The 20385-nt window shown below is 49.9% G+C and overlaps 1 protein-coding gene across 3 annotated transcripts in view; it reads right to left on the bottom strand.

Annotated features, from left to right (window-relative positions):
- Rangap1 (Ran GTPase activating protein 1) overlaps positions 1-20385 on the bottom strand; it is a 31546-nt gene that overhangs the window by 4716 nt on the left and 6445 nt on the right. For all 3 annotated transcript variants that reach the window (XM_021258929.2, XM_021258930.2, XM_004845526.4), the window contains exons 3-10: positions 13482-13609; positions 10289-10348; positions 8430-8609; positions 5830-5964; positions 2555-2713; positions 1572-1685; positions 1093-1192; positions 930-1014 (exon numbers count right to left, since the gene is read on the bottom strand). In XM_021258929.2, coding sequence (XP_021114588.1) covers positions 930-1014; positions 1093-1192; positions 1572-1685; positions 2555-2713; positions 5830-5964; positions 8430-8609; positions 10289-10348; positions 13482-13609 — 961 coding nt within the window. The remainder of the gene's footprint in view (positions 1-929; positions 1015-1092; positions 1193-1571; positions 1686-2554; positions 2714-5829; positions 5965-8429; positions 8610-10288; positions 10349-13481; positions 13610-20385) is intronic.

Raw genomic sequence — 20385 nt, 5'->3', positions numbered from 1 at the left:
CAGAGCCTCCCTGCCCTCGGCCTATGCTGGCTCAGAGGCCTGGCTTTGTGAGGGGAGCATGGGTAACCCTGCTCCCAGGGCAGGACACGGATTACCAGGGAGCACATCCTTCATTTTTCACCCCCCAGGGAGACCGTGCTGCAGACACAGAAGAACCAGATCTTGTCTCGTGTAACTGTCTGCTATACCACCTGTGGCCTGGGGACAGCTGGCACAAACGCTGTGGCCCTGCAGGAGGCTGCTCCCTATCCACCTACTCTCTCCTCTACGATGGGCTCAGCAAATACTGGAATCCCTACCCTCCCTTTGGTACTGAGTATTAAACCCAGGGCCTTTGTACTGAGTTACAACTCCAGCCCTATTTTATTTTTTTATTTTTATTTTTTGGTACCAGGGATTGAACTCGGGACCTTGTGCTTGCAAGGCAGGTGCCAGAACCACTGAGCTAAATCCCTGGCCCACTGTTTTATTTTTTGAGATAGACTCTCAATAAATTACCCTGGCTGGAGTAGAACTTGATCCTCCTGCCTCAGCCTCCCACAGTACTAAGACTAAAGGTGTGTGCCACCACATCCAGCTTCCCTTGTGCCAACTGCTTCCTTTCTAGTCAGTTTCAGGAATGCCACTGTGCATGTCCCCTTGAGGTGCCCCAGGGCCTCCTGTCCTCTGTATTTGCTGTTCTGCCACATCAGGCTCAGATCCACGTCAGCCTCCAGACTCGCACACTCAGCCCCATGTTACCTAGTGCAACAGCCAACAACTTTATCACCCTGCCTTGTTTCTACCAGTCAGAAACCTTGGTGTCTCACCCTTTCTCCCTGGTGCCCAACAGAGAGCCTGGCACACACTAGGTGCTCAGCCAACATTTTCTGGGTGAGCACATGGAAGAATAAATGAAGGTGCGTGGGGCCACCAGCCCACGCTCGTACCTGAGGGATGCCAGCACCTTGGCCATGTTGAAGCCGTCCAGCACCTCCTGGAGCTGCTCGCAGCCCTCCTCTCCCAGTGCATTGCCTGCTCAGAGGGAAATCAAGGTGAGGATGGCACAGGGCTGGTTGGCAGGGTTGCTAAGGGCCCCTTGGCCCCTATTACCATTGAGGTCCAGCCTCTCCAGCTCGGCCTTGTCAGCCATGGCCTCTGCCACAGCCAGGGCAGCATCTCGCTTGATTTCGCAGAATGACAGGTTCAGCTCCTGGAAGAAGGTAGAGGCTGGCAGGTACTGGGGGCCTGGGTCCTGCTCCCCAGCCTGGCTCCCCAAGAGGCACAGGGGAGGAAAGCCAAACACGCGTGATGACATGATGCCCATGCCCAGCCATAATCAGTGCCGGTCTGCTCCCTCTCTCTCTCTCTTTTTTTTTTTTTGGTACCGGGGATCGAACTCTGGTCCTTGCTCTTGCAGAGCAGGTGGCGAAACCACTGAGCTAAATCCCTGGCCCAGGTCTGCTCTCTTGATACTGCACTGCTCCCTCACTGTGGCTTGGACAGGCGGCGCAACTAGTGTGACATCACAGAGGCAGAGGGGCTGCCCCCCACCCCCCATGAGTGGCCCAGGGCCCAGAGCCCAGTGGCACCTTGAGCTTGGGTAGAGCCCCACGAATGGCATCTGCAATGGCCACAGCACCCTTGGAGCGCACCAGGCAGTCCCCGAAGTTGATCACTTCCACCTGCCGCAAGGTCTTCAGGGTCTGTGAGAAGAAAACAAGGTCCAAAGTGAGGGCCCAGGCCACATCCTGCTCAGTGCCCATGGTGTCCTTGTGTGTCCTGGTCTGCCCCTCCACATCTCAGCTCCTCTCGTGGCCACACCAGCATCTGGGATGTGGGCTAAACCTCCACCACCCTACTGCCCAGGTTACAGTCAGAATGCCTGAAGTGAAAATCTAATCACAGCACACCACCCTAAAACCTTCCATGGCTCCCTATTCCTTTCAGGACAGAGCCTCCTGGAACCAGCAAGGGCTAGGAGGTCTTGCTTCCTCCTTCTTCATCCCTCTTGCACCTGCGGGTCATTTCAAAGCAGGACCCAGGGAGCTTCCCCACCTTATGACCCTTTGCCGAAACTCATCCTACTGGCTGTCTACTTGTCCTGCCCAACTCAGCCAGAAGGCGAGCTCCTGCAGGAAGCCGGCCCCAGTCCCATCAGAGCTTGTCCCATATGCTCCCCAACTCTGAACTTGTCTGGTGACACCTACAGCGGCAGGGCCAACCTTCCCAGAGACCGTGGGACCCTTGCCACCGAGAGCCCTGTCTCACTCTGCTTCGTGGCTCCCTTCCCTCTGTAAGGAAAGACCTATGGGGCCTGCACCTCCTACAACCCGGGCACCATGCAGGGGCTCAAGCAACAGCTGGCGGATGAGTCAACTTGGGAAGAGACAGGGCGGCCAGCCTTGTCCCCCTCAGCCTGAGAGCAAAACCAGCCCCCACCAGGGAGGCTGCTCAGGACTCAGGCAGCAGGGCGCCAGCTCCTTGTGACAAGTGGCCTTGTTCCGAATGTGTTCAAGTGAGCTGGGCCGATGGGGTGCATACAACAGGGAAGGGGGAGCAGAAGCCAGCCTACCTCGGCCATAGCCACTGCGCCCTTCTCGGTGAAGGTGTTGTCATTGAGGTTGATGACCCGCAGCAGAGGGTTGATAGCGAAGGCCTGGGCCAGGGCTGTGACGCCAGGATGGTTGATCCCATTCTGGGGCATGTGGACCTCCCTCAGGGTCCCGATGATCTGTGAAGGCAGGAGGACAGCACAGAGTGGGGCCTGGGCCAGTGACACCCAGCAAGGGCTTGGGACACAGACCCCAAAGCACCCTTCTGGCCTGGCTGCACCCAATCTGCCACAGGCCTGAGGTTGACCCACTGGATCAGGATCCTGCAGACAAGAAGACTGGGAACCAGAGAGGCTCTGGAGCACGAGGCCTGGAACCCGGACGTGGATGCCCCAGTCCGGTGTCTTCTGCACTGTGGGGACCCTGGGCACTGTGGATCACCAGTCAGGACCCTGCTCCAGACAGTGCACCTCCACCTGGCCTCCTCCAGAGCCGTCCTCCCCTGGCTATGCCACACCGTGGTCCACAAGCTTCATCCCTGCGGGGGCGAGGAGGGCTCCCTGACCCGCTTGGCCCTCTTTCACCGAGGCCTCTGGACACCTCACTCACCCACAGCACCATTCCCTGTCGTTCACGTGTTGGCAACTGTGTGGAGGCAGCTTCCTGTGCACCCTTAAATTCTCATTTTGGACACCACCTTCCCCAGGGAGGCTTCCTTCCATGGCATTCTGCTCCTCCCCCTGGAGATCAAAGCTCCATTCTCATCTGCCCTCAACTCAGAGCTCTCACGGAAGGGCCCATGCTTGTCTCCATGCCATGGGGACTGAGGACAGGCCTGGGACAACTGTCCCTGGGTGCTCAGCACAATGTGGGAGGAGTCACAGACAAATCCAGCCAGGCCAACTGAGGCACAGCACAAACCAGGCTGCTTAACATTTCCTGTGCCCTGCATTCATCAAGGCAGCTGAGGAAGCTCCTGGGTCCTTCCTGAGAAAAATGTTTTTAAATTTCAATAGAAATGACAGAATTACAAAGGAAGTCCACTGAACTGAAACAGTTATCAAAACATACACACAAAACCTCAAAATGCAGCCCAGGTGTGGAGGAACAGACCTGTAATCCCAGTACTTGGGAGGCTGAGGCAGGGGGATTATTGTGAGTTTGAGGCCAGCCTGGGCTACATAGTGAGTTCAAGGCCAGCCTGACTACATAGTAAGAACCTATCTCAAAAAAAAATCAAAACATGAATGTATATTATAGTAACATAGGTACTTTTTTCCTTTATACTAAGACTAAGGAGTATACTAAGGCCTTTGCATTGAACTACATCCCCAGTCCTTTTTATTTTCTACTTTGGAAAAAGATCTCACTAAAACACTAAGTTGCCCAGGATGGGTTCAAACTTGTGATCTTCCTGCCTCAGCCTGCCAGAGTGCTGAGATTATAAGAGTGAGCAACAATGCCTAGTCAACAGTACTTATGAATAACAAGATCTGGGAGCAAGTTTACTGTTACGGCAACTTTTACATGCTAATAAACAAATTTCTTTTTTTTCTTCTAACTTCAGAGACAGAATGCCACTGTTGCCCAGGCTGCCCCCAAACCCATGGGCTCAAGTGACCCTCCCAGCTCAGTCTCCCACGTGGCTGGGACTACAGGTACATACCATTGCACAAGTCTAAGGCCGTGCGGGGCAGCTAAGCTAAGACCCTGTTTCAAAATTCTAAAAAAGGGCTGGGGGTGTAGCTCAGTGATTCAGCACCCTCAGGTTCAACCTTCTGTACCACAAAAAAATGCAGTATAACACTGTAAATGCTAAAATTCACTATACCACAAATAATTTTTTTTGGTGCCGGAGATCAAACTCAGGACCTTGCGCTTTTGAGACAGGCGTAGTGCCACTGACCTAAATCCCTGGTCCTAATCACAAATAATTTTGTAGCCACTTTTTGTAGCAGTGAGTTCAAATATTACAAATGTCTTTGTAAAATGCCATGTGACCCATGTGACACTGGTCACCTCTTGAGTAGTCTGTGTCACCCATAAATTGGACATCAAGGTAAAAAGTGATCTCTCTTGGTCCTCTTTGGTTTTCTACCACTTGTGATACATATAACACACAAAAGGGGGTGTGTGGGTGTGGCTTGGTGGTGAAGTGCATGTTTAGCATGCCCAAGGCCCTGGGTTCAATCCCCTGCCCCAAGATACACTCCATAAAACAAAAACACACAAGATGTGGGTTAATCAGCTGTTGATGTTATGGGTAACCACAAGCTATTAAAGGAGTATTTGGGAGGGGAGTCAAACGTTACACTCAGGGGCTGGGGTGTGGCCCAGTAGTAGAGCACTTGCCTAGCATGTTCAGGGCTCTGTGGGCTCCTGACTGGGGGCGGGGGGGGGGGTCAGCACCTCCTAAATGCCACTGTTCACAGGTCAACTATAGTGTTCAGCTATGTTGAAACAGCAATGATGTGATTCTCTCCCTCTATCTTCAAAGACCCCTTGAATTCTCCCCACACTGGGTTAAGAAGCCCATTTTAAGCACACCAGAGGGCAATGGAAGGGTACATTCAAGGGAAGCAGCCAGTTCCCCCCCTAGCTCCAGAAGAGGCAAGCGCCCCCTGCACCAAGGGGTCTTGGGAGACACAGGCAGGTGAGGTGTCTTTAGATGCAGCCCTGCAGACAGGCCACTAAAGTGGCAGGCCTTCGGGATACTGCTCAGGCCTGGGTGTGGCTGCTACCGCCAGTACACCGCCACCCTAGAAAACATTTCCATGAAGAGTGGAGGGGAACAGGGGTGGGGAGGCAGCTCAGTGGTAGAGCACTTGCCTAGCATGCATGAGGCCCTAGGTTCAATCCCAGCACCACAAAAAAATTTAAAAATTGAAGAGAAGGAGACAGAAGCCAGGGTTCCTACTCCTGTGGGAGCCAAGTGTGGTCCACACGGAGTTCACCCCCAAGGCCTCAACTCGGGTCCCTGGGAAGAGGTTGGGGAGAAGGCAGTGCTCCTAGCTGCTCCTGCCTGTCTTGTATCCCCATCTGAGGCAAGTGTGTCTCGTTCAGCTCCTACTGCCCTGGCTGCTGCTAAGCCAGGCAATTCTCAGACCAGGTGGCCTGCCCTACCCAAGGTCAGTCTTTTGTGCTTGTGGCTGCTGCTGACCCACTGAGGTGGCACACTAGGGACCTTTCGGGACTGGGCAGGAAATGGCCCACTGTGGGACAGGGTACCAGGACTCCCTACCTTACCCAGCTCGATTTGGTGCCTAGTGGGGCAGGATAGGAAGAAAATACTCACTCCAAAAGCTTCAGCCAAGGCAGTGGCTCCATCATTCTCCAGTCGGTTCCTGCCAGCCACAAAGACCTTCAGGGCTAGCGGCTTGCCTTGGGCGCTGGACTTTCGGTGACACTCAGTCAGAGCTGCTGCCAGTATCTGTGGGGAAAGGTAAAACGCTGGCCACAGCCCATGGCCCTTCTTCAGGATGCTTCTGAACCTGCTCTGCAATGTGTCATGCTTCTAGCAGTGGTGGTAATGGACAGACCCACTAACAGACACATGGTCACCCCTCAAGGCTGGGGTCAATCTCCTGGACTCAAGGGACCTTCCGGCCTCAGCAGGTGGGACTATAGGTGCATGCCAATATGCCAAACTCAAAAACTGTGTATGCTCAGTAAGCAAGTGACAGGTTCTGGAGCCAGAACCCAAACCTTGATGGTGTCTGAGGGAGCCAGCGGGTTGGGACCATGGTCCAGCCACACCATCTGCCAGACATAGCAGGGACACCTGCTGAGGTACAAACCTCAGCTTGCCCTGTTTTTAATATGGAACTAGGAGGTAGCTTCTATCCTGGTTACACCAAGAGGCAAAGTACAAATGCTGATTAGTAGCTAGACATGGTAGACCACACCTGTAACCCCAGCACTCAGGAGGCTGAGGCACGGGGATCGCTGTGAGTTCCAAGCCAGCCTGAGCTACATAGTGAATTCAAGGCCAACCTGGACTACACAATGAGACTGTGACTCAAAAAAACTTAAACAAATAATTCATGTCTGAAATCGCACAGTTCTGAGCAGTGTAATGAAATCTCACACAGTCCTGTCGAAGTCCAGAATATCCACCTGGCAGACACCTCCTGCCCTTTAATCCCTTTAGTATCACTTGGTAACTACTTGGTTACCATATCAACTGTTGTATATCATAGTGCTTGTGTTCAAGTGGCCTTCATTGTACATAATAATGGCCTCAAACCCAAGAGGGGGCCAGGCGTGGTGGTACACACCTGTAATTCCAGCACCCAGGAGGCTGACAGGAGGATCTCCATGAGTTCAAGCCCAGCCTGGGCTACATAGTGAGTTTAAAAAAAAAAAAAAGAAAAGCCCAAGAGGAGTGGTGCTGGCAATTTGGATAGGCCAAACAAAAGCTGTAAACTGGGGCTGGGGATTTAGCTCAGTGGTTCTGCCACCTGCCTCACAAGCGTAAGGACAAGGACTGGAGTTTGATCCCCGGTACCAAAAAAAAAAAAAAGCTGTAAACTGTCCCTGTAAATGAAAAGCTGAGAGCTCTCAAGTAAAAGAAAGAAAAACAATCATCTGGTGAGGTTGCTAAGATCTATAATACACTAACCCATTTTGAGACCATATTCGCCTAACTTTTCCTATAGTATGTTGCTGTCATTGCTCTATTTCTGTTAAGCTCTCACTATGCCTAACTTGTAAATTAAATTTTATCATTGACACATATAGAGAAAACCAATACATTTAGGGCTTGGGACTTTCCATGAGTACAGGCACCTAGGGGAGTCTTGGAATGCAATCCCGTGGATGAGGAAAGACTATGGTCCAGGTCAAGGCCTAGGGCAGAGCTGGTCCACGGAGAAGCCCCCTCCCCTGGCCACGGGTTCAAAACTCTCTGCTTCCTAACATCATCCCACCTACTGCAAGTATGGCATAGGCCAGACAGGCACAGGCCAGTGGGGCGCTCCAGGAGCCTGTTTCCTGGCACTACTGTGTGGTGAGCTGAGTGACACCCCTCACTCTGGGTTGGCTGCACCTGCTCCGTGTGGATGGGAACATTCTCACTTTATAGCACACAGGCTTCTCTCAGCCTGGTGGCACAGTGAGCCTCACCTCAGTTCCTCTTGCTCTGTATGGAGCTGTGTGGATAAAGGTTCAAATTCCACCCCCTACACACTGGCCGTGACCCACAAACCCCCACTCCTCCAAGCCTGAGTTTATTCATGTGGGAAAATGGGGACAGGCCACTTACCATTCAGTGTGAGGCATGTAAACATCTGCACAAAGATGTCCCCAACCCCTGCTGGTTCCCTGTGTCCCCAGCCTTTCCCTTTAGTCAGAATGTATGTGGGGGAGAGAACTAACGAACTCTGTTCTCAAATCTGGCCTGAAAGAGCCCAGATAGACAAGCAGGACTAAAGAGGCTGCCCCTCTCAGTGCATGTGCTGGGAAGCAAACAAGCTCCTCTCTACCACTGACCAGCCTGGCTTTCTGGAGTTCAGGGGGTGGAACCAAGGCTCTGCCCAGGAATCAAGGCATGCAAGACTACCCTCCTGGAGCAGCACGTTTCTCTTTCTGGGCTCCTTCCTTGCCCTGGCTCTGCCAGCTGTTTCGAGTGACAGTAGGGGCAAGAATGCACCAAGCCTGCATTTTGCAGAACCAGCAAATCGGAGCAGGTTACACAGCAGCATTAGAACTTGGGATGGTTGCTTGGCAACCCCACCCTCCTAGACTCCCCTCCCCACTGGCCAGAGGCTGCTGCCCTTGAGACCTTTCTCCTTTGAAATGAAAAGGTAACAATAGCCCTAGAGAGGGGTGGCCAGGGGCTAGAGCACACTCTGCTGGATGTGGATGCAGGAGGGACTACACGGGCCCTGCACCCACCTTGCCACCACCGATGCCCATGCCACAGTTGTTGAGCTTGAGCTCCTGCAGGGTGAAGCAAGCTGGGCTCTTGAGCAGGCCTTCAAATCCACGGACGCCATCAGGCCCGAATGCATTGTCACTTAGGTCCAGCTCCACCAGCTGGGCCCCAGCAGTGATGAGTCCCTCCCCTAGTGAGATCTGGGCAGAGAGGGAACTCAGGTCAGTTTTACAGATGCTCCTGTGCCAGGGCTAGCCCTGCCCTTGGGGGACACCCAGGCCACCAACAAATGCCTTCCTGGGACTGAGCTTCCTATTACACGGCCACACTGGAAACCCCACAGAGGGTTTCTAACTAGTGCATGGGGCCTAGGTGGGAGGGAGCCCTGGGAGGGTTCCCTGTAGGAGGTGGCAGATGAGCTCTGTTTGGATGAGAGCAGCCAATGAGAAGGCAGCAGGAAACACAGGTGCAGAGACAAGCAGGAAGCAACAGGCGGGGCAGGAGGAAGTGAGGGCTCAAACCAGGCCAAGAACCTCAACCTGACCTGAGGGGACAGGCTCTGCGGTGGTGGTGAACAGAGGAGGAAATGAGGGAGGAGGCAGAGGCCATGTGCCCACCTGGAAGCTGAGGCAACAATGTGGGCAACAGCAGGAGCCAGCTGGTGTGGCAGGAAGTGTAGGGGAGGAAGGTGACCCTGTTCACAGGGACTCTGTGAAGCTAGGAGTTCCCTAGGCATGGCAGGAGACAGGGAGATCACACTGATGCCGCCTTCAAGGGTTTGGGGTCTGGCAGACAGATGTGGCAGGAACCAGACTTGGTAGAGGTGGAGTTCTTAGGGAAACCTGCAGGAATGGGGATACCTACAGGCCCCCAAGAGAAAGGATCAGAGGAGAGGAGGCTCTGCCAGAGAGGGATTGGAGTAAGGAGGGCAAAAATGGGGCTGGGAAGATGGTTCATGGTGGCAGGGCGGAAGGGACATTCTGCCCTTGCTGGGCCATGGCGGTAGCAGCGGATGTGGTTTCCAGTGTCCTTCTGCCATTCAGTACTCATTTGTCCCACCCCACCCTTGCAAGGCCGGGCCCCATGACCTCCACCGGCAGGTGGCCACAGCCGCTCACTCTATGGTACTCCTGCCTGCATCTGTGCCACTCCCTGCCACAAGCCCTTTCTCTCCCTCCCTGAGCCTCCCTGTCCTCACCAGGAATGAGGAGGTAAGAACATCTACACAGGGCTGGAGCAAATCATGTGCTAAGACTCAAGGAAAATAACAGGCAGGGCGAGAGCCCCAGCAAGTATGCCAGAGAGACGTTTCCTCACACTCCCTTTCTACCCTCCTATCAGACACCTGCATGAATTCAGCTGACCAAAGTTCTGAATCCCAGCCCCACCTGGTCCTGCTCGCCCTCTGGGGCTGGACACCAACCCCATCAACTCTCTAGGAGCTTCCTCAAAGGCTGCACAGAGGCCCCCTTCAATGCCATTAAAGCATCTGTCCCCTGTCCCCCTGCAGGACCCCAGGGGGCTCTGGAAGGAGGCTCTTCAGAAAGGAGAGGGGTCCAAGGCATCTCTGGAGTCCCAGTGTTGGCTACAGGAATGGCAGCCTAAGGAGAGGCCACGGCAAGCTCAGGTGGACAGCTGACAACTGCTGGGGCCCAGCCACCCCAGAAAGACACATCTGCCCCTTCCCAAGGCCAGGCGAGCTTTGTCCTGTTCTGTATCCCGCCCCTTCCTGTCAGGACCCAGGCTCTGCTTCAGCACTCAGTCACCTGTGGGGCTTATCTTTGGCTCCACAAGGAAGAATGTGAGAAAAACTCAGGGAACAGCCACAGGGGACCCCATGGCAGGGGAAGCAGAAGCACAGCACAGTCCCTATTCTTACCAGCGCTGGAGGGATCTCAGACCGCAGGCGCCCTGTGAACATGTCACTCCAGTGGCATCGCTGTGCAGGAAAAGAAGCAAAGACTTAGCCAGAGACTGTCAGGAGCCTAACGTGAAGCCATGTGCATCACCTCACTCTGGGCCTGTGTGACCTGAGCATTATAAGACAAACTGGGATTTTTGCAATATTTGGAATAGAACACAGGGCTTTGCACTCACTAACAAGTCCTCTACCACTGAGCTACAACCCAGCTCTCAGTCCCTGGTTTTTTTTTTCTTTTTGTAGTACTCGGGATTGAACCCAGGACCCTCACAGTCCCACTCTTTTGGGATACGGTCTTACTAAGTCACTAAGTTGCCCAGGCTGGGCTCAAAACTGTAATCCTCCTGACTCAGCCTCCCGCAGTGTTGGGATTACAGACGTGTGCCAACATGCCTGGCTTCACCCCATACTTTTGTCTGCAAAAAGCTGGACTAGTTCTGACTGAAGATGGTGATACCTGGAGACCTGGCTTCAAGTCAAGTGGCCCCTAAGGGCTATGAGGGGCTCAGCAGAAGCAGAAGGAAGCTTTTTGACCTGTCCAACCCTCTCACTGGACATGTGACATGATTCCGGGTGACAGAGGAACAAGAAAGTAAACCACACAGGACTCAGCATCAAGAAAGTTCCTCTTTTTCCACCTGTCTCACCACCTCCATTGGACTGCCTCTGTGGGGGCTGAGTCATTCCACCTCCCATTTCTTACCTTTCTAACAGAGAAACCAGGGCTCAGGTTGGAGCCTTTAGGTAGCAACAGCATCAAATCAGAACTCAATACACTTTATTTCCTTTACCGTAATGCATGCTGGTTTTCTACTTATAGAAATAATGTTCTGGGCCGCGGATTTAGCTCAGTGGTTTTGCCACCTGCTGCGCAAGCGCAAGGACCCGAGTTTGATCCTCAGTACCAAAAAAAAGAGAAAAGAAGTAATGTTCTGATATTGCATACAACTTAGCTCATTTAGTGAAAAGTATCAGATAAGTGTCACAAAGGTGGCAGCCATATAACTTAGTTGTGACAGTCCTATCCCCAACCCTGATTACTGTGTCCACTCTCAAAAATAAAACCCTGGCAACTGCAGCCATCACTGGGCCATGTATGGAGCTGATGGGACACAGGGAAAGCCAATTTCCCCTAAAGATCCAGACCTTAAATTATACCAGCTGCTGCCTGCCTCGCAAGCACAAGGTCCCAAGTTTGATCCCTGGTACAATAAAAAAAAAAAAAAAGAAAAAGAAAAAAAATTATACCATCTATGGACTGGGGATGTAGCTCAGTTACACCGCACCTGCCTGGCAAGTGCAAGGTCCTGAGCTCAATCCCCACTACCAGAAAAAAAGAAAAAATAAATACATTATTCCAGCTACATCTAATTTGTACTAGGGGAAGTTGGTTTTTGTAGAAAAATGCTTACATATTCCCATAAAGCCACTGACCCATACCCCAGGGCCCCAGCTGGATGTCTAGTGTAGCCAGGCCTGCCCGGGTAGTTACTATGCATGCAGGTCCATACAGCCCGGGATACGGAGCACAGCCCAAGCACCACCTCCCCCAAAAGCTCCCCAACCCAAGTGTGATGAGCCAAACGGTTGGCCTGAGGCTCCAGGGCACAAGGCCTGGCTTCTGATCCCCACCCAGCTGGCTCCACGTCACCCCCTTCTCTGGCCTATGGAACCCTTTTTGTGAAACAGGGCTTTAGGCCTTGGTGATCTCCAAGGTGACAACAGAGCATTTTGAGCTCAGCCTCACCTGAACTCTGTCCAGCCTCCTCCTCCTGTGTGATCCTAAGTACTTCTGTCAATTATCAAAAAACCTCACAGAGGAGAAAACATTGTACCCTGCATCAGTGCATTTCCTGAACACCGCAGGCCATCAAAAGCAGCTTGCATCTGCCCTGGGCTTCGTTTCTTTCAGCACTGGAGACAGACCTGGGTCTACATTGGGTGACAAAGCATGTGGCAACCTCTCTCAGAGTGACCTCTAAGGGGTAAGAGCCCCACCTCCTACAGGAGCCCAGCTTCAGAGCCACGTTCAGTGCAAGGTCAAAGTAGAGGTGCTGGGGTTGGAACCCAGACCTGTGGACTCCAAAGCACAGCTCCTCCTCTGCTCTTTTGATGTATAAAACGGAGACACAACCCAATACTTTACCCAGGCTGATGTGAGGATTAAATAACAAATGGAGAAGGGCCCAGAACAAGCTCAGCCCTGGACACGTTAAGGCACATGGCTCCAGTCTGAAAAACAGGTCTTTCTCCCTCAGGACTCTTAACTTAAATATACTACTACTCAATGGGACGCTGAGGGAAGAGAGCATAGTGACATTCCCTGCCATTCTGAACATGATACTCCCACTTTTCTCACAGAGCACACTGACAGACTGGTATGCAGTAGAACCCACTTTGGAAACACTGCATAAAAGAATCCAAACTGGAAAGGATCGCAAGTTTAAGTTCTACCATAGCAACTTAGCAAGATCTTATCTCAAAAAAGGGCTGGGGGGCCAGGGATTTAGCTCAGTGGCACCGCGCCTGCCTTGCAAGCACAAGGTCCCGAGTTTAATCCCCAGTACCAAAAAAAAAAAAAAAAGGTCTGGGGATGTAACTCAAGTGGTGGAGCACCCTTGGTTTTGATCCCCAGTACAGCAAAAAAGAAAACAGAGATTCTGAACTGCCCTTTGTGTTGGCCCAGGAGGCACCATCTGGATTTAATCTTTAGGAAAGAACCTGCCTCGGCTGAGAGGAGCAGCTGGCTGGGCCTCTGGCAGCAGCACCTAGTCCACTGCAACCCAGAGCCCAGGCCGGGCCACTCCTACCTAGAGCCCTGGCCAGGGTCTGTCAGAAGGGCTGCATACCCAGAGGTGCATATGTGGCTAATTCTGCATCCTTCCCTCCTCAGAGGTGGCAGACCTGTACCGGAGTGAACACCCTTCCCAGTTTCACTATCACAGGTATAACCCTCTGCACTCCTAACTCCATTCAGGTCTGCTCATTGCAAGAGGAGGAACTCCGGCCAGTTCTGGCTGCTCTGGGTGATCACAGGAAGAGGAGCTGTGTGGGTGACAGTCACCAAAGCAGGGCCTGGGATCCCAGGCTGCAGCAAGGCGGGGGAAGCTGGTCCACAAGCAGCCCCAGTTGCTCACCCTGCAGATCTCACCTTCAACTCTGACTTCTTCTCTAAGGCCTTGGCGATGACTCGGGCAGCTTCCACGCCCACAGTGTTGCCCTCCAAGCGCAGTGCCTCCAAGCCATCAAAGTCTTCAATCTCTTTAATCATGTCTTTAGCTGCCCAGGACCGAAGACATAACGTTAGGCTATCAGAGTCACAAAGAGCTGGGGCAGGGGAGAGCTTGGTAATCAATGTAACTCCAAGGGCTATAGTGCACCTACCCTGTGCCAGCCCTGGCTTGCAGAGGACCAGACGGGCTCATGGGCCAGCAGCCGGCACAGCGAGGCAGACAGTGCCTCTGAGTTCAAATAAGGCAGACAGACGGCAGGGAAGCCAACGGGAAAGAGCAGCTGGCTGCTAGCAGCAAAGATGACTTCACCAAGTGGGTGGTTAAGTGTAGGCCTCCAAGATGGGGCACATTCCAGACCAGGCAGGGAAAGGCACCAAAGTGAGGGGCCAACAGCACAATAGACAGCAGCAAGCACAACCACAGAAGTCCTGCATTGTTAAGTGACTCTCCTGCAGAGTATGTGGTGGTTACTGTTCTCTTAATAAAGAAAAATTCCAAACCATGTAAATGTGCATAAACAGTGGGTATATTACCCCAGCACTACAAAAAAGAAAAAGAGAGAGACAAAGAGGACAGGCTAATCCACTGCGGGTTGCGATACATTATAAAAAGTTACGGGGCCGGGGATTTAGCTCAGTGGTTCTGGTGCCTGCCAAGCAAGCACAAGGTCCCAAGTTCGATCCCCGGTACCAAAAAAAAAAAAAGTTACACACACTCACACAAAAGGGTCAAGGATGAGCTCAGTGGCGCCACCCCTGCCTGCTCCTAAGCACAAGGTCCTGAGTTCAATCTCTGGTACCACAAAACAAACAAACAAACAAACAAACAAGAAGTTACCCAGATGTGATAGTGCACACCTATAATCCCAGCACTGGAAGCTGAGGCAGGAGGGTTACAAATTCAACCCCAACCTAAATCTAAGCAACTTAGTGACTTAACAAAACCTTGTCTCAAAAGAAAAAAAGACCTGGGTATGTAGCTCAGTGTGAAGGCCCTAGGTTCAATCCCTAGGACCTCAAAAAAAAAAAAAAAAAAGTCTAATTCAAACCTTATCTAGTCTAGTTCAAAACATACGCATCTCTGTCTTGCTTATATTTGTTTCATTAACTTTTGTTCAGATTACTGAATGAATATAACTTGATTGTGGGATACACAAACTTTGAAAAAAGGAAGGAAAAATATCGTTGTCACATACCCCAGGAATCAAACTACTGTTAATTTTGGTGCATTTTCTTTCTAGTGTAGTATTTTTTCAAACTTGGAATCTTCCAGAATATTGGACCTCCAGAATGCTGGGTTTATAGGTGTGTGCCACTACACCCAGCTGAACTTGGCCTTCTGGTCATAGAAGGACCTTGAAAAAAGAATCTGGCACCTGGAAGGCGATCCCCAAGAAGCAGTCCATGCAGGGACCTGCTGTACAGTACATGCTTGCTTGCTTGCTCCCAGCCCTGCCCTGCCCTGGCCTGCTGCATCCCTTCCTCAGAAGCCTTACCCAATCTCCCAGCCTGCTCAGCCTCCACACTACAGCAAGCATAGGCCACATGATCTGAAGCCTGTTTAAATGATCACCTGATCTTAACAGCATCTGCTCATTAGGTCCACACTGTGAGCAAAAGGACTTGCTCCAGTTGTGCTCACTACTGTGTCCCCAAGGACCAGCATGTAACACTAACACGTGTGCTTTCCCACCTCCCCTCAGAAGCCACTACTATTATATCTGGCCTGTAGTTCAGTACTGGGCACAAAGAGGATAAATGAACACCTGCTCAGGTCACCCACTCATAAAGTGGTGACCAGCATTTACTTCCTATGTGTTACAAGGAAGGCCAGACAGGTCTGAGCTTCTGACTTTCTAGAAGCGGAGGCTGAGGTCTCAAGGAAGGACTGCCCAGGACTTCTGGGGAAGTGGTACAGCCAGGTTTCAGACTGGTTTCCAAAACTGAACCCATATGCTCCTCCCCATGGAATCCCCACAAAGAAGCTTCTTAAGACCAACTCCCCACACTTGCCTGGATGACCACTCTGGAGCTGCAGCTCCAGGCCCCCAGGGACTAGGTTTCCTCTGTGCTGGCCCCCAGGGCAAAGGCTGGAGTGATCTCCCTGCACTTTGCAAGCCTCACTCCAAAAGGACACCTGCTCTAACATCCAGGCACTGCCAGGTCTACAAGGAGAGAGGGTGGCTGCTTAAGAGGATGCTCACAATGCTTAAGAGCACAGAGGCAGGACTTCTAGGAAGATGGTGTAGTGGTGAACAGCAGAAAAACAGCCTCTCTTGAGATCTGGTGTCCAGACACAGAAATATAGCCCTGTGAGAAAAGATAGAGGAAGTGGGTTCCTGAGACCCAGCAAGGATCTGAAGCAAGAATTGAAGCCCATAAGGAGAGTGAAGAGAGAGAACAGTGCTTTCTTTCTGAGCCCTGATTCACTGCATGGAAGGGGCGGCTCAAGCCTGCAGACACAGTGACTACTGGCAACCCCAGAGGCCTCCACAGAGAAACGAATCAATGGAATGGAACAGTGGACACAGTAGGCTACAGCAACTGGTGAGTTATCTGGGTTCAGACGTCCACCCAGGACAGGGTGACTGGCCAGTAGCCATCTTGGAGAGGGGCCAACTGAGCTCAGAACTCAGAGCAGCTTCAGGCTGGCTCCATCTAGCAGCTCCAGTATCAGAGTGAGTTGGACCCAAGTTCAAGTCGACAGGAGATCAAGGAGCCAAGTTCAAAGCTGGCAGGAGGCACACAGAGTGTTGCAGGCTGAACAAACTGGGTCCCACCCTCACAGCCAGAAACCAGCCTGAACTTCAGTAGAACTAAAGGAGCAAGCTTGCTGGGATTATCCACTACCCCACCATAAATCTACATCTGGCTTGCTGGGATTAATCAACATGGATCTGGGCTCTGTCTGCCCACACTGTCTACTAGTAACAGTAGAGATATGCCCTGAAGAGGACATTTTTTTCTTCTTTTTCTTGTTTTTGTTTTCTTTTTCTTGTTTATTCTTTTTATGAGTGAACACTATTTCTAGTTTTCTTTTTCTGTTCTTCTTATTTCTTCCTTCTTTCTTTCCCTGTCTTCTTCACCAGTTTCCCAAAATTCATGTAATCATCCTTTGTCCTCCAGCCTTGCTTCTAATCTTTTCCTCTTCTTCTATTTCTCTATTTTTTCCTCGTAACCCATTTTAAGTTTTCTCTCCTGAGGGTAAAATCACAATATTTAAAACATATTTACTGTATATAATTTTTTAGTTTGTTTTACATTTAGTTATATAACCACAAATACAGTTCATACGGTTAAAGGTGGCAAATTTTTTTTTTTTTCTGGTACCGGGGATTGAACTCAGGACCTTGTGCTATCGAGGCAGGCACCAGAACCACTGAGCTAAATCCCTGGCCCAAAGGTGGCAAATTAATAGTTACCACGGTGTGTCATGCTCTAGGCTGTGTTTGATGCTATTGTTATTGCTGATTGTACTACTTTAGACAAGGTGACATAATTGTTCTAATCAGTTGTTCTTTCTGGTATGCCAAGACTGAGATTGCCTAAGGGTCATAAACAATACTATACAGCAGTGTCAGAGAATCAGGAGCTGGGCCAAATAGGCAGTAACTTCTCATCCCCAATAAACTGAAGAGGGGGCCAGGCCAGGGATTTAGCTCAGTGGCACCATGCCTGCCTCGCAAGTGAAAGGTCCTGAGTTTGATCCCCCATACTGAAAACATTAATTAATTAACTAATTAATTAATTTAAAAAAATAAAATTGAAGAGGTAGGATCTTGCAACAGACTCAAAACCCAAAAGCCAGCTACACCTAGAAGACATTTCTGAGTAGTCATTTTCTAAAGGTTCTAAACACTACCAATAAAGCTACCTGCCATAAGCAATTTATAAGCATCAACCCAGGAATTAAACCAAAACAAACAAAAAAATGAAAATGAGAAGACACTTATGCAAAATGCAACTCTAGACCTCTAGGTTACCAAAGGCAACCCCAGAGGGCAATGAGGTGAAACAGTTTGAAAGCCACCCACCTGTACTCTCTGAAGTAGTAATAGCGCAAGTAACAAAGCAGATGAGTGAGGCTCTAGAAAAAAAATCAAATCAGAAATAATGTCTCTCAAAAAAACCAGAAAGAAACAAAGAACCTCTCAGATAACTAACTACAGAGATAATCATCATAATGAAAGACATGGAGAGGCTGGGGATTTAGCTCAGTGGTTCCACCGCCTGCCTCAAAAGCGCAAGGACCCGAGTTCGATCCCTGGTACCAAAATAAAGGAATGACACAGTTAATGACTCTAGCGCAGATATACATTAAAAAAATAATAATAACAGGGCTGGGGATTTAGCTCAGTGATTCCACTGCCTGCCTCACAAGCGCAAGGTCCTGAGTTCGATCCCTGGTACCAAAAAAACAAAAACAAAAACAAAAAAATAACTATAATAGAGGAGCTTAGGAAAATGATGGAAACCATGAATGTCCAACATAGGAAAGAAATGAAATCCATGAAACAGATTCAAACAGATATCCAGGAGATTAAAAATTCTACTGAGAGGGCCAGGGATTTAGCTCAGTGGTGCCACCTCGAAAGCGCAAGGTCCTGAGTTCCATCCCAGGTACTGGAAAAACAAACAAAAATTCCACTGAAAGTAGGGGAAGTGGGAGGGGGAAAGGAAAGGAAAGGGAAAAGAAAAAAAAACATGAGAAAAGGAAAAAACGAAAATAAAGTCTTTGTAAATAGGGAAGGGTGGAGGGGGTGAAGGGAGGGGAGGGGAATTGGGAAAAAATAAGAATCAAGATACATCATGTAAAGGTACAAGATCCCAATGATGACTGTAACTGTACTGTATATCTAAAATGTACCAATAAACTTAATGAAAAAAAATTCTACAGAAAGTATATGCAGCAGAATGAGTCAATGTGAAGACAGAATATCAGATTTAGAAGACAAGATTGTGGTTAGTGATCATGAAAGAAAGATTTCTTAAAAATAGTAAGGAACCACAAAAATCAATCCAACAGCTGCTAGATGATCCAAAGAAGAATAACACAAGATTGACTGAAGTCAATGAAAAAGCAGGAGATCACACAAACATAAAAACCAGCTCACAGAAATAATGGCAGAAAACTTCCCAAGCATGGAAAAAGAATTTGACATACAAACTTAGTGAGGCATGTAGAATTCCAGTTAACCATGATCAAAAAAATCTACACTTGGGCCAGGGATTTAGCTCAGTGGTTTCACCGCCTGCTGCACAAGCACAAGGACCTGAGTTCGATCCCCAGTACTGAAAAAAAAAAGCTATTAGAGAAAAGAAACAAATCACAGCAGACTTCTTACCACAAACTCTCTAATCAAGGAGTTTGGAGTGAAGTATTTCAAGTCCTAAAAAACAACAACCTCCAACCCAGATCAATGCACCCTGCAAAACTATCTTTCAAATAAGATACTTTCATGACAAAGAACACCTGAAGAAATTCATAATCACAAAAGCAGCACTCCAAAATGTTCTGAAGGACATTCTAGAAAGAGGTAACAAGGACTACAACTCCATAAACCCCAAAAGAATGAACCAAGCAAGCCAAGTAATTAACACAGAGGGGAAAAAAAATGAGCAGAGGCAGTACTGCCAGGGCCCCCAGCAAAGACCTAACTTAAACTAGGTGTATGACATCAGTGCACAGGGACTGGGTACAGTGTTCTGAGCAAGGTCAGCCCTGGGCACAGAGCAAGCCTGGAAGAAAATGCACCAAAATGGGAAAACAGGGTCAACAGGGGTGGGATCCCAGGAGCACCTGCCCTCCTAACAGTTTCAATCCAGGCACAAGAATTTGTAATTGGAAACTATTCCCCACACAACAGCTTTTAGGGAAGGCTCCCCTCATCCCTAAATAACTATCAGAAATAGACTTCCTCCTTGTAGCCTCTACAGGCTCACAGGTAACAAGTCTGGGAGGTTTGTTACTCTGGCATGCAAAGGAGAAAGGTCTTTCTTTGGCATTTTAACAGTGTGATTACCAGCTTCATGGCCTTGTGCACTGCTTGCTCTAAGCTTACCTAGGCCTAGCACACAAAGGCCTCAGCCCTGACCCCCCTCTGAGGTTCAGATTTCCTCCCTCCTAAGCCCAACCTCCAGGTCTGAACCCCTGTGGTTCTCTTCACCTGCAAATGCCCTCTCTCCTTCAAATCATTCTTTAAGGACAACTGAAATACCAGCTCCTCTATGGAGACTTCCTGGGCCCCCTAAGTGAAAAGAGACATCCCTCCCGCTTTATTGCCCAGGATTAGGAAGTCTGTAGAGCCTGCTGGACATGTAAGGAGGGTCCTACAAAATGGGAGACACTAACAGCTATGCCAGTGGAGAAGTCACTCACATGGATTATAAGGTCAAACCTAAGGTTCTCATGCCAGGTCTAGCACTTGTAAATGCAACCTTAGGTCAGTCATTACCATGCCCCTTGAGCCTCAGTTTCTCAATCTGCAAAATGGGGTAAAGATAAACTGAGATACTATTTATATGACACTTAACACCCTGTCAGACACAGTGTTCAATAAGTGGTATTTAATATCAAATCCATGTTTACCAAACTGAATGTCTACTTAGAAACACACGAACAAGGATTCAGCTTGATTTCTGATAAAATCCGGCTCATCATTTCCCCGGACAAGTGACCTTGGACAAGTGACTTAAGTCTCCTAAGTCCCTTTTCCTCATTAAAAAAAGAAAAATTTCCATCTACCTCCATCAGGGATGATGAGAGGAATTCTGTTTCAAGATCCTATGGAATGTGCATGACCAAACTCCTAACACCCCAAGG

Source organism: Heterocephalus glaber, unplaced genomic scaffold, assembly GCF_053883595.1.
Source record: "Heterocephalus glaber isolate CG9 unplaced genomic scaffold, H.glaber_assembly_v1.0 deba00001444, whole genome shotgun sequence".
Lineage (NCBI taxonomy): Eukaryota > Metazoa > Chordata > Mammalia > Rodentia > Bathyergidae > Heterocephalus > Heterocephalus glaber.
This window is presented reverse-complemented; position numbering and strand designations above follow the sequence as displayed.